The sequence below is a fragment of the Lissotriton vulgaris genome, chromosome 6, assembly GCF_964263255.1.
Source record: "Lissotriton vulgaris chromosome 6, aLisVul1.2, whole genome shotgun sequence".
NCBI classification, from domain to species: domain Eukaryota; kingdom Metazoa; phylum Chordata; class Amphibia; order Caudata; family Salamandridae; genus Lissotriton; species Lissotriton vulgaris.
The window spans coordinates 1,547,933,638-1,547,947,740 of record NC_141694.1 but is presented as its reverse complement, the minus strand read 5'-3'; the positions used below and the strand labels follow the sequence as shown (position 1 = coordinate 1,547,947,740).

The 14,103-nt window shown below is 49.5% G+C and overlaps 1 protein-coding gene across 1 annotated transcript in view; it reads right to left on the bottom strand.

Moving 5' to 3' along the window:
* Positions 1-14,103, bottom strand: part of LOC147709124 (uncharacterized) — a 3,078,084-nt gene that overhangs the window by 1,922,523 nt on the left and 1,141,458 nt on the right. The window contains exon 19 of the mRNA XM_086927727.1: positions 9,244-9,315. Coding sequence (XP_086783853.1) covers positions 9,244-9,315 — 72 coding nt within the window. The remainder of the gene's footprint in view (positions 1-9,243; positions 9,316-14,103) is intronic.

Genomic DNA, 14,103 nt, shown 5'->3' with positions numbered 1-14,103 from the left:
GAGGTGGGGCTAGGATCGTCCATGGCAGGCACAGAGCCATCAGCCGCTTGGCAGGAGGTGGAGCCAGCATTGTATCAGGCAGGGCAGGCTATCAGCAACTACTCTCCCCCTACTCTCAACGCAAATGTCCCACTCATCCCACACTGACTCATCCAGACCTCTGGAGCCACCCAGCTCCTGTCATACACACGCAAGACCAGCAGAAACCAGAAATGGTTAGACAAGAAAATAGACACTTTCTAAAAGTGCTATTTTCAAACCCAGAGTCCAAAAACCATCCACACCAACGGATGCGTAATTAAACCCCGAGTTCAGGGATACCAAACTCGACATTGCACCATGCTCCCCGAGCCAGCTAGGATCATAGCATTAATAATCCCGGCGGCCCATTCTAACCAATGGAGAGCAGGCTACCTCGCAATAGTGAAGAACGAAGATGGCTGTAATTCACTATTAGGACATGCCAACTTGGTCAGGCCTGTCCTACCTTATACTTACAATGCACCCTGCCCGCGGGCCTACCATAGGGGTGACTAACATGAAGTCAAGGGAAGGTTTGAGGGGCTGGCAAGTAGGTATACTTGCGCAGCCTGCGTGACAGCACTAGGCTGCACGTGGGTCTCGCAATGACCGACCCGTAGACATCCTTTTACGAGGCCGCTCCTGTGGGTGGCACAACACGTGCTGCAAGCCCACGAGCGGCATTTGTATTTACAAGCCCCGGCACTCCTGGTGCACTAGACTAGGGACTGACAGTAAACCAAATAGGCCAAACATGGATACAATAGATACATCAATTTAACATAGGGAGCACTTGCGCTGTGGCACTGATCAGCAGTGGCACAGCGCCCAAAGCATATACCAGCAAAACATTGTAAAACAGTGGAGGCAAACACAAAAAATGGAGGAGAGACTCAAGCCAATGATGTCAGGTCTAACACGTGTCCCCTCCAGCTGAAATGTGGGGAGAACTACCATTGACCTAGGGAGTCCTCTTCACTAAGGCGGACAAATCTGGACAGACCATCAGCATTGGCGTGATCGGTACCAGTACGGTGTTCCACCGTAAAGTCCATCCCCTGTAGGGAAATGGACCACCTCAACAGTTTCGGATTCTCACCCCTCATCTGCATCAACCATCTGAGGGGCCTGTGGTCTGTCTGAACCCGGAAGTGAGTCCCAAACAGGTAGGGTCTCAGCTTCTTCAGCGCCCAGACCACAGCAAATGCTTCTCTCTCTATCGCACTCCACCTCGTTTCCCTGGGAAGTAACCTCCGACTGATGAAGGCTACAGGCAAGTCTCAGCCCTCTTCATTCACCTGAGCTAGAACAGCCCCCACGCCATGCTCTGAAGCGTCCGTCTGGACAATAAATTCTTTTGAGAAGTCGGGTGCCTGAAGTATAGGTGCTGTGCACATTGCAGTTTTCAGGGTGTCGAAGGCCGTTTGACAGGCATCAGTCCAGATCACGTTTCGTGGCTGCTTCCTGGAAGTCAGCGAAGTCAAGGGGTGCACAATGTTACCGTAATCCTTGACAAACCTCCTGTAATAACCCGTGAGTCCTAAGAAGGCTCTCACCTGAGTTTGGGTTTTGGGCGGCGCCCAAGCCAGGATAGTATCAATCTTGGGTTGCAGGGGGGCAACCTTGCCGCTCCCTACTTGGTGCCCCAAGTACACCACAGAACCCTGCCCAATCTGGCACTTACTGGCTTTGATTGTGAGGCCTGCTCTGCGCAGGGCCAACAACACTTCCTGGAGATGGCGCAAGTGTTCCTCCCAGCTGGAGCTGAACACTGCGATGTCGTCCAGGTAGGCGGCACTGAAATCCTCCAGTCCAGCCAAGACCTGGTTGACCAACCTCTGGAAGGTGGCAGGGGCATTCTTCATCCCAAAGGGCATCACCCGGAACTGGTATAGCCCATCTGGTGTGGAGAATGCGGACCTCTCCTTTGCCTCATCAGTCAAGGCGATCTGCCAGTACCCAGACGTTAAATCAAACGTACTAAGGTACCGGGCAGCCCCCAACCGATCTATGAGCTCATCAGCTCTGGGGATGGGGTGCGCGTCAGTCTTCGTGACTGAATTGAGTCCTCGGTAATCCACACAGAACCGAAGTTGCGGTGAAGCACCAGGCGCTGCAGCCTTCGGGACCAAGACCACTGGGCTGGCCCAAGGACTGCTAGAGGACTCCACCACCCCTAGCGCAAACATTTTGGAGACCTCCTCCTTAATGTATGCTCGAACCTTGTCAGTCACCCTGTAAGCCTTGTGCTTCACAGGAGGGCTGTCTCCGGTGTCAACGTCATGGACACACCAATGAGTGACACCCGGAACCAAGGAAAACAGATCCGGGAATTGTCCCAACAGGTGGCGACAATCCTGTTTCTGTTCAAGGGTCAGTGTGTCAGAGAGGACAACACCATCCACTGACCCATCTTGCTCTTTAGCACACAGGAGGTCAGGAAGAGGCTCACTCTCCTCCTCCACTCCAGCATCTGTAGCTAGGAGCATGCCCACTTCGGACCTTTCTAAGTGGGGCTTCAAACGGTTGACATGCAGGACCCGCAAGGGGTTTCTGGGAGATTACAAGTCCACCAAGTAGGTGACATCGCTCTTCTTCTCCACAACCTTAAACGGTCCAGTCCACCTGTCCTTGAGCGCACAAGGTTCCACAGGGGACATGACCCACACTTCCTGACCAGGCTGAAGCTCTACCAGAGTGGCGTTCCGGTCGTACCATCGCTTCATCTCCTCCTGGCTGGCCTCCAGATTTGCCTGAGCAAGTTCTCTGAAGCGCCGAGTCTGGTTCCGAAAGGCCAGCATGTAGCTGTATACATCCTGGGGAGGTTTCCTGGGAGATTGCTCCCAGCCTTCCTTGACCAGACTCAAAGGCCCTCTTACCGGGTGACCGTATAAGAGCTCAAAGGGGCTGAACCCTAGAGACTTTTGCGGCACCTCACGGTAAGCAAACAACAGGCATGGCAAGAGGACGTCCCATTTCCGCCTCATTGGTTCTTCAAGACCCATAATCATGCCTTTAAGGGTCCGGTTGAATCTCTCAACCAGCCCATTTCCTTGAGGGTGGTAAGGAGTGGTGAACTTGTAGGTTACCCCACACTCCTTCCACAGAGACTTCATATAGTTCGAAATGAAGTTGGTGCCTCGGTCTGACACCACCTCTCTGGGGAACCCCATCCGGGAGAAAACACCCATCAGTGCCCGTCCCACCACGGGGGCCGTCACTGTTCGGAGAGGGATGGCTTCCGGGTACCGTGTGGCATGGTCCACCAAGACCAGGATAAACCTGTTGCCCAGGGCTGTCTTGGGGTCCAGGGGCCCAACAATGTCAATACCCACCCGGTCAAAGGGGGTGCTGACCACTGGAAAAGGTTGGAGGGGAGCCTTCTGCTTCCTTCCGCTTTTCCCACTTGCCTGGCAAGTGCGACAAGTCTTGCAATGGATGTCTACATCCCTACGCATCTGAGGCCAATAAAAATGGGTGACAAGCCTGTCATAGGTCTTGTCCTGCCCCAGATGTCCAGCTAACGGAACGTCATGAGCCAAACCCAGTAGGAAGGCTCTGAAGCGCTGGGGTACCACCAGCACACGGGCTGACCCAGGCTCAGCAGCCTTAGGCTCGCTATACAGGAGGTCGTTCTCCCAGTACACAAAATGTGACCCTGACTGATCACCTGAGGATTGGGCTGAGGCCTGCTGCCTCATGCCCACAAGAGAAGGGCACACTTTCTGTTCCGCACAGAATTCCTCCCTGGAGGGACCACCATCCTGCTGCCAGTGGGTCAGCTCGGGCAGATCTCCCAGTTCGGCAATTTGTTCCCCTGTGGGCTCCAGGGCATCCCCCTCAGGGTCTACCTCCTCCTGGACCACGGGAACTACGGGGGACGGTTTCCCGCGCCCCCTGCCTCTTCTCTTCACAGCTGGGTCCTGGGACGTACTTTCAGGCTCCGGGACCCCATCAACACCCTTACTCGCTGTCATCGATCGAGTGGTTGCACACACCCACTCTGGCACGCCCAACATTTTCAAGTGCGCCTCTCTCTCCACCTTAGCCCAAGGGGAGTCTTCCAAATCATTGCCCAGGAGACAATCGACAGGCATGGCGGGCCTCACAGCAACCTGAAGAGTACCTGAAACTCCCCCCCATTCAAAGGAAACCTGAGCCACCTCACACTCTTTCTGGGAGTTGTCAGCAGCTATCACAGGGTAGAATGCGTGGGGAACCACCTGCTCTCTGGACACCAAGTGACACTTGACAGCTGTCACACTCGCTCCGGTGTCTCTGAGGGCTTCCACTCTATGGCCATTAATGGTCACCCACTGCCTATATTTACTAGTGTTACTAGGCAGAGGGGGTGGAGGGACCATTTGCATGTCTCCTAGCGAGACCAGGGACATCTCTGCGGGACCCCTCCCACCATGGACAACCATCTCCTCTCCTCCCAGGGCTACACTCGCCAGCTGACGGGGGGTGCACTCGGCGGTGCATTCGATTTCTTCATGGGACACTGGGGATCGTAATACCGGTGTCCCACCTGCCCACAAGTGTAGCAGGTTAGGGGGCCCCTATGAACAGGTTTACCCGTCGTGGCCCCTGGCTTCTTCTCAGGGGGACGCTGGGAACCTTTCCCTTGGTTCCCTTGGGGATTACTTTGGGGCCCTTTCTGAGACTCCTTCTGTTTACCCTTGTCCCCCCCACTCTTCTGCTGGGGACCCTGCCCACCTTTGGCTGAGTCTCCCCTTGTGACCCTTGTAGACCCTGGTACTGACCCAGCGGTCCGCCTCCTCAGCAAGTTTTCTAGGGTTAGATATCTTGCTATCAATAAGGTGCTGGTGCAGCTCTGGAAAACAGTTATTAGACAAATGCTCCCAAGCAAACAAATCATAAAGAGCTTCATAACTTTCCACTTTGCTGCCCTTTACCCAACCATCCATGGCTCTGCAAAAATAAGACGCGTATTCAACCCAGGTCGTACCAGGCAACTTCTTACATTCTCTAAAAGCTTGTCTGTACTTCTCGGGGGTTAGGCCATACCGCAACATTAAAGCATCTTTCATATGAGCATACGACATCCTATCCGCAACAGGCATGTCTAACAGGGTATCTCTCCCCTCATTCACAAAGCGACCCCACAACCCCGCTCCCCAATTCTTCTCAGGGACCTGGTGGGCCAACAATGCTAACTCATATGCTTTAAACCACTGACCAATATCTTTGTTCCTATGATAATTTTTTATCACATCTTTGGGAAAGTAGAACTTACTTTCTGCAGGCCCAGATGGGATGCTGCCACCAGAGGGATTCAACTCTAACTTCTTAGCTTGGATGTCCAACTCCCTCAACTTGGTATCACGCTCCAAAGCTAACTTCTCTCTTTCAAAATCTAACCTTTTGGTCTCCAAATCAGCTTCTCTTCTACCTCTTGCATTTTCTAACTCCAACTGCCCATTTATCTTTAGCCTTGCCATTTCCATGTTGTATGCACGCTCCTTCGCCCTTTCTTCTCGTTCTTCAGGGGAAAGACCTTTGGAGGAAACACTGCTTCCGGGAGAGGACTCAGGCCCATTCGCTGGCGCCTCCTCATCCCCTTCCCCTGGCGGTACCACCACCGCATCAGAGGGATCTCGGGACTCCAACCAGGCCTGCAATGCTTTGACATATCCATCCTTTCTTGAGAGGCCTGTGGTAGGAACTTGGAACTGCTCGCAAAAGTATTGCAGCTGCTTCTTCCCGTTTGTCTTCAGCTTCTTCCTATCAAACTCCTCCACAACAACAACAACAGGGGTAGTGACTCCGTTGTCACTCATGGTCAAAACTGGCAGTGTTCAAAAAATCAAGCTTCAGAAAAGCGGAGAACCAAAAATAGGATCCTTCCCAATTAGATTGTGACTGCGCTATGGTCTGCTTTCACTATGTAGCGCACACTAATCACTGTACATGGGTCATAAATGCAAGGTCCAAATCCTCACCGCTGCATCCAATGTTAGAACCGGCTGTCTCTAGTTGGCAGAGGTATACACTTCTGACAAATAGGGACACACCTTTTCTAGTCAGGGCAAGGGGATCACACCCTTCGATAACCCCTGCTCACCCCCTCGGTAGCTTGTCAGAGCAGACAGGCTTATCTCAGAGGCTGTGTGTTAAGCAATTATGACCACATACAGTAATAAAGTGAATACACTACAAATGGACACGACACAGTAGTATTATAAAAATAAGTATTTTTACATAAGGCTTAGCACAAGACCAAATAACGACAAAAATGTACACAATCTTAATAAATACTCTGTGAAGGGAAAATAGTTCAAGGTAAGCTCTTCGTTAGCACAAAGTCTTTAGTATCAAAGCAAATCTTCTTCTTGGAAACACAGTTCTTAGCAACAGGGTAACCCACACGGGGGCTGCACGACGTCGAGGCAAAGTTAATCCAAAGGTTCGGCGTCGACCGCGAGGAGCGCTACGTCGAGCCCGGAGTCACACGGACCCCCAACACCACAGTACCTTTGGAAAATGAAGCACACGATGACCAGCGGCGTCGAGCAATCCGGCGTTGCGTCGTCGGTGTCGATCAGGCCTCAGCAGGCGTCGTTGTCGATGATGCGGTTGCAAAGTGTGAGCAGCGCTCACGGCGTCGAGAGGGCACGAGGGCGATGCGATCAGCAGCGGTGCAGACACGAGGTCCCTTGGAGCTGGAGCCGAACTCACTACTCACTGGTGTTGCTGCTGGCGTCGATCGGGCACGGTGGCCGGCGTCGAGGAAGCGGGACACTGGAGCCGTTACTCACTATGTCGAGCTGGTTTCGGCGACGTCCGTCGGCGTCGAGGTTACTGGCTCTTTCAGAGGTGCTGGATTCACAGGTTCCAGCAAATAGCACTTTAAGTAGATGAAGTCCTTTAGCCCTGTGACTTCAGCAGGAGACTGGCACTCTTCCAGTCCTTGGAGATTTTCTTAGCAACCGTGAGAGTACACACACAGTTCCTCTCTCCTGGTTCCTTGGCAAAAATAAAGAAGCACTGCAGGATTCCCCCCAGCAAACAGCACACTGGCAGAAGGGGTAGGCAAGTCCTCAGATCAGCAGGCCTCTTGTCCTTGGTTACAGGGTTCCTTGTCAGAAGTGATCTAAATTCTTGGTTCAGGGGTCCTTCTCTTATACCCCCTTTTCGGCTTTGATCCCTTTGTCCATGCCGGGGAATTTCCCATTATCCTGGGTCTGTTGTGGGTGGAGCCAGGCAGAAGCACCTGGCCTATTCATTGCGCAGGGCTGGGTCCTCAGACGCCCAGCAGGAGGTGGAGCCAGCATTGACACTGGCAGGAGCAGAGCTATCGGCCTCCTGGCAGGAGGTGGGGCTAGGATCGTCCATGGCAGGCACAGAGCCATCAGCGGCTTGGCAGGAGGTGGAGCCAGCATTGTATCAGGCAGGGCAGGCTATCAGCAACTACTCTCCCCCTACTCTCAACGCAAATGTCCCACTCATCCCACACTGACTCATCCAGACCTCTGGAGCCACCCAGGTCCTGTCATACACACGCAAGACCAGCAGAAACCAGAAATGGTTAGACAAGAAAATAGACACTTTCTAAAAGTGCTATTTTCAAACCCAGAGTCCAAAAACCATCCACACCAACGGATGCGTAATTAAACCCCGAGTTCAGGGATACCAAACTCGACATTGCACCATGCTCCCCGAGCCAGCTAGGATCATAGCATTAATAATCCCGGCGGCCCATTCTAACCAATGGAGAGCAGGCTACCTCGCAATAGTGAAGAACGAAGATGGCTGTAATTCACTATTAGGACATGCAAACTTGGTCAGGCCTGTCCTACCTTATACTTACAATGCACCCTGCCCGCGGGCCTACCATAGGGGTGACTAACATGAAGTCAAGGGAAGGTTTGAGGGGCTGGCAAGTAGGTATACTTGCGCAGCCTGCGTGACAGCACTAGGCTGCACGTGGGTCTCGCAATGACCGACCCGTAGACATCCTTTTACGAGGCCGCTCCTGTGGGTGGCACAACACGTGCTGCAAGCCCACGAGCGGCATTTGTATTTACAAGCCCCGGCACTCCTGGTGCACTAGACTAGGGACTGACAGTAAACCAAATAGGCCAAACATGGATACAATAGATACATCAATTTAACATAGGGAGCACTTGCGCTGTGGCACTGATCAGCAGTGGCACAGCGCCCAAAGCATATACCAGCAAAACATCGTAAAACAGTGGAGGCAAACACAAAAAATGGAGGAGAGACTCAAGCCAATGATGTCAAGTCTAACACTGCAGATCTTCAAGGGGACTTGCAGAGAAAAGTATCCAACTGATGGAATCAGGATTGTCCTACGAGCCGATCTCCACACCACTGAAAAAAATGACAAAGCCCCTTCTATGATGGGGCTTCGACATTTTTTTACAAAAAAGCCTCAAAAGCCTCAAAAGCTCCAGAGCTTCCGCTGGGTCTACTAGTTTAGCGTATCTGACCTTCCGTTCCAAGGCAGGAGTCACAATTTCACTTGTGCTTAATGCAGAGAAGAATGTTCCTTCAGAAAAACAACTAAAACCTGGTTTTGGATTGGGACTTGCATTTTTTTTTTTACTTTCTGAATTCCAAGCTCCAGCTGGACCACTCTACTTCATGTATCTGATAACATGTGACTAACCACAGAAGTAGATTTTTTACTCACTTGGTAACCTCTGTGTGAGTAAATCCATTTACGAATACAAAGTTTAATGAATTTGAAAAGTGGATTTGCCCTCGTAAATCAGGTTGTTTGTGCTTGCAAGCCTAACTTTTAAACACAAGGCCTTTCTTCTCTGCGGAGCAGTGAGAAGCCACTTCTAGCCATAATCTGCCAATTTCTATTAGTATTACCCAACAGGATTCTTCAAATAGGCAAAAAATTGTGAAAAGTGCATTTGCTAACACAACAGTAGAAATTACAAACCAAGACAAAGTTGCATCCAATAAGTTTCTGGCTCTTGCTGCCCAAAGTAATCCACTATATTATGTGCATGAGGTTTGCTATTTATTTGTTATTTTTTTTTACAAATGTCTCTTTCTGCCTTTCCCAGCTTCCAAATTTTAGCAGCCCTAAACCCCGAATCTTTCTAAATGTGCAAAAATGAACAATGAAACATTTGAATTAATCTAACAAACGACATTAAAAACAGGCACAACTCCGCCAATGTAATTCATTGAAGTATCTGCACTTGTATGTGTACTTACGTCTAGCTACTTTTCTGGATTTCCTTTTTTTTTCTGGCGGTTCCTTTCCATCCTCGGCTTTGGTTGTTTTTGCTACAATAAAGAGGTGAATGGTTGAGAATATATGACGCGCATATACACAATACAATTGATATATTTGTTGTTTGAAAAAGTCATTGTTACACTGTTTCTATCCTTGTTTAAACGGTAAAAGCCTCTCTATAGAACAACAACCCTAGTCTTCCATAAAGGGTGTCTTCTTGCCAAGGAAGATCCTTTCAAACATACCTAGCTGATGTAACCAGGACTCCCTAAAAGGGCATGGGTGTCTAATAATGCCAATAATTAGACACCTTCTTGATTGTGTCAGTGGCCAAGACAAGGCTGCACAAAAGCATATAGCACAAAAAGAATGGGCGAATGAGTAGAAAACAGTGCAACATTTGCTGTTAAAATGTGCTTAATTAATTTGAATTACTGATTCACTCAGAAGTAAATCACTATGGGCTCGCTTCACAAACCTTTATTCAGTGAGTATTTTTTTTTTTAATTGAGCATACATCTGTCATTTCTAACGTCTGTTAATAATGGTACACAATTTACAGATCTTGGAATGACGGAAGACTGACTTGCCGGAATTCATACTCATGACCTACAGATCATTAAAGATGTCAGAAGTGAGCATTTAATTCAAAAAGCCAAATTGTGTGTCTTACTCATGCACCTAAGTCAAAAGTGAGACATTACTGATAGATGGTTTGTGAATTGGCCATGAAAGAAGCTCCAATGTTCGAAATGTCTTTTAGCTGTGGTTGATTAAGAACTCTAACCATCAAGAGTGGGGTTTCAATTAACCCACTGAAAAATGCAGTTTGTTGTGAAGAACAGTAAATGTAATAGCATTGTGTATAACATTGAACTGGCAGTTTGAAAACATGGCGAGATTACTAACAATTTTCTAAATGGACATGTTCTTTATCATTTTCAAATCTCATCAAGTAAGAGAACAATTTTCTATCTCTCATCAACATTACAAAAGATAGATAAAAATAACTGCGCGTAAGCGCGTGTCAAGGGAGAGAGAGAGGACTTGAAAGCTAGAGGCAGGCTCTGACCAGAAAAGCTGGTCAACCCCATACCGCTTTACTCCTGGAAGCATTGGCTGCAAAATCTAAGCGCATGTATGAGAAGGGAATCCCCTCTCACACTTAGAGAAACACCTTAGTGAGTGTAACACATAGCCTGGATTACACTCCTTTTTAACCTGCACTACACTCTATTTTAAAAAAGGTCCTGAGGAAAGCCAGATTTAGTTTAAGGCACTGGCTGAAACATGTCGACCAACTGATGGATGTAGGAGGTAGTAACTCACCTCCCTTAAACATCCCCAAGCCTTATTTTAACCGCTGACGGGGGCCCAGTTATTAAAATTTATTTACCCTCAGGTACTGGGACCCTCGCCAAGCCGTTTTAACTCACACTTCACTTTACACCTCACACTGCACTCTCAGTAAAATACCTGCTCCGCAGTAATCAGGCGTCGCAGCACACCCGGGACACATTAGGTGTCACTGGGTGGGCCCGATGATGAAGCATGCCACCAACCAGGTTGGTGGGTGAGGGCTTCATGAACTCACAACGAGGTGCCCATGACAAATCTAATCAGAGTCCTAACAATATTGGTCATATTTAAGCTAGTCTCTTTTGATAACACAGATAAAAATAACGAACAGTATTCTTCATAACCATTGGCATAGTTTTGCTTGATTGTTTTTTGAAAGTAGCAAATTCAAAAGAAAAGCCAGACTCGCCATTAAGGCCAGTAAAGTAAGTACCAGAGAGGCAGGGCAGGGGCCTTTGGTTTACTTGAGACACAAAGTAACGGGCTGCAAGGTGGCGCCGCTACCACCAAAGATTGGGCCATTCTAGCGTGCGGAGAACCTTTTTAGGTCCCACCGGATACTGTCGCCCCCTTGACGGAACTGACTTTGTAAAAGAAGTTGCATCAGGTGATCTCGGCAGAGGCATGTCAGACAGCTTTCGACACCCTGAAGGAGGCCATGTACTTGGTCCCCGTGTTCAAGGGGCCTTATTTCTCCCAGGAGTTGTGGTGCCAACCAATGCCGCTGAGCACGGCGTGGAGGCTGTGCTTTCACAGCTAAATGAGGAGGGCCTGGATCAACCAGGGGCCTTCCTTGGTAGGGGGCTACTACCCAGGAAACAGAGGTGCAGTGCCATTGAAAGGGAAGCCTTTGTTGTGGTATGGGTACTGAAGGTGAGGCCCTAAATATTCGGCCCTAAATGTTTGGGACTCACTTCCAGATTCAAACAGACAACAGGCCTCTCCAATGGTTAATGCAGATGAGGGGTGAGAATCCGAAACTATTGAGGTGGTCCATCTCAATACTAAATACATTTCACGATGGAGCACCGGCCTGGAACCAAGCACACCAATGCGGATGGCCTTTCCAGATTGCATTGCCTTAGTGATCTCTGCAGCGGGGACCTGGCATCTTTTGTCGTGCCTTCCATGACCTTTTTGGCTGCGGATCTCATGTTTGGACCTTGTTTTGTTTGGTCAGGACTTTGAGTACGTTTAACACTGGTATTCAGTGCCAAAGCGCTGTGCTTGCCTTAAACATACCGGTTATTGGTGTATACATCACTGGCTGATTCAAGTTAGCTGTGCGCCCCTTATCTAGGAGCAAGACATGTGCTCAGGGCATGTAACTCAAATGCTCCTCCGTGGACCTGCAGCACTGGTTGCACTATCCACGGAGGTAGCTCGTCGATTGTGCCACAGGTTTGCCCTGGTGGGGCTTGTGGGAGCAGGTTAATGTTACTCGGCTTGGCATCTGAAGGGCTACATGCCACATTTCTGCATGGCTCTTGCTATATTGGAGTTCTCCTGGGTGCCAGGGTGCGGTGTTGGGAAGAGGTAGGGCAGGTGCACGTGTGGGTTACATGCAAGGGTGGTGAATGGTACTGGATGGTGTGTTCATTAGGATGGGGCCTGCCTGTCCAAGTGGATTAGCGTGGGGGAATGTAGGGAAAGGCTGTTGAGCAGTATTTCCTTCATGCAGAATAGTAGCAGAATAGTGTTTGATTTCGGTGAGTTGGAATCCTCTCTGGTAGCACAAGTGGATCCTACGTTACGTATGTGGTAATGTCACTTTGGGAAAGTGGGCATTTTGATGCTTGAGGATCTGTGTGCCTGTCTTCAATTCACATCTGGGTGCTGGGGGGGACAGCTACATCTGTGCATTCTTGATAGAAGGCGATAAACTAGGGGCTCAAGGGAAAATGCAGACCTTTGGCTCTGAGGGTTCTTTCTGGGACGGTTACGTGGGGCTAGAACTGAGACCGGCATTCCAGGGGTCAGGGTCTTGGGCCCACTAAAGATAGTGATCAAACCTCCAGGGGTAAGATGGCATACAGGACAAAATCTAGAGACGGCCTGTGCATTTCAAAGGTGGACTTTTGAACTGAGCGCATTTTCAAAGGCCATTGTGGGTATAACTAGTGGGGCTCCGGTCTCAGAAATTAAAGACGCTTTTAGATTTGGACACATATTACGCTGGTTCGACTCAGAGACATTGGCAAGAGGAATCATTAAGGCAGGAGGGACTGCAACTGGATTATCCAGAGACTTGTGGTGGCCTGGAGTTTGTAGTGCTCCAGGAAGGGGACTATTACTTGGTGGATTTTGCCTGGACGCTGCTGGCCTGCAGCTAAGTGCTAACAGTCGTGGCCCGGGTCCCTAAGTACTCTCCAAGAGCCAGTTGGCTGTCCTCCTGTCCATGGGATTCCAAGGACATAAAGGATCTCCCTGTTTTGATAAGATCAAAAGGACCGTGCATGGTGTGGTGGAAACAGGTGGAAGTGATCGTTGGTTAGGACAAGGACCGCCTTGACCTACACCGCCCTCACACTGTGAAGAATTGTGTGTTCATATAGATTAGAAGCCCACCTGAGGTGCCAGGATGTGAGGAGTTTCAGGAGTGAGGGGAAGCTTGCAGAGTTCGAGGGACACATGTTTGCAACAAGGGGACCTGTGCTAGCTTGCATTCCGGAGCGTATGGTGTCCTTTGGGTGTTTCGGGGACCTGAGCTGAGAATGCTTTGACTTCCAGATCGGGTAGAAGACTGTGCCTGACATTGCAGCCTCCGTTCAAGGTCGCTGGCTTATTATCCACACCACAAGGCACTTTTTTGTGGAAAACATTGTGATGGGGCCCGATTGGGGCGCCTGGAGGTCTAATCCGGATGGACGAACGTAAGTAACTGTTTTTTTCAGTTTTAGGCAGTTCTGACAATCTAATCAATGTAGCCCCAGCAGGGGCAATGCATACCATTGGCTGGTGTAGTTAAGTGACTGGGGGGGTGGATCAGGAGGCATAATCAAAGACCTGTGACCACTTAGCCATTGCAACTGTTGGGGGTATGCGATAGTGGGGAATGTTGTGTAGATAAATACCCCTAATCAGGGCATATATGTTCATGCCGTTCAGCTGCTAATGGGAAAGCTTGACAAAATGCATACAACTGTAAAGTGTGTATTTAATGTGTATCTCCTTTTGATTTCAAAGTATGTGTAATACAAAGACCAGTGTTTTATACATACTGTGTGGAGTCTTTTTGTGGCATACGCAGTGTGTTGCGAGCATGGTGTTTTGTCAGTACTTTACACTTGTCCCTGAGGATAAGCCTGACTGCTCGGTGCCAAGGTACCCAAGGGTTAGCGCAGGTTATCGGACACATGTATCGTACACATCCTATCTAGGACAGAGGATTATGACTGACTTTGATGCGTCGCAGCCAGCTAGAAACCACTGGTTCTATCATACCTCATAACTTTGGAATTCCACAGCAACATTTGAAA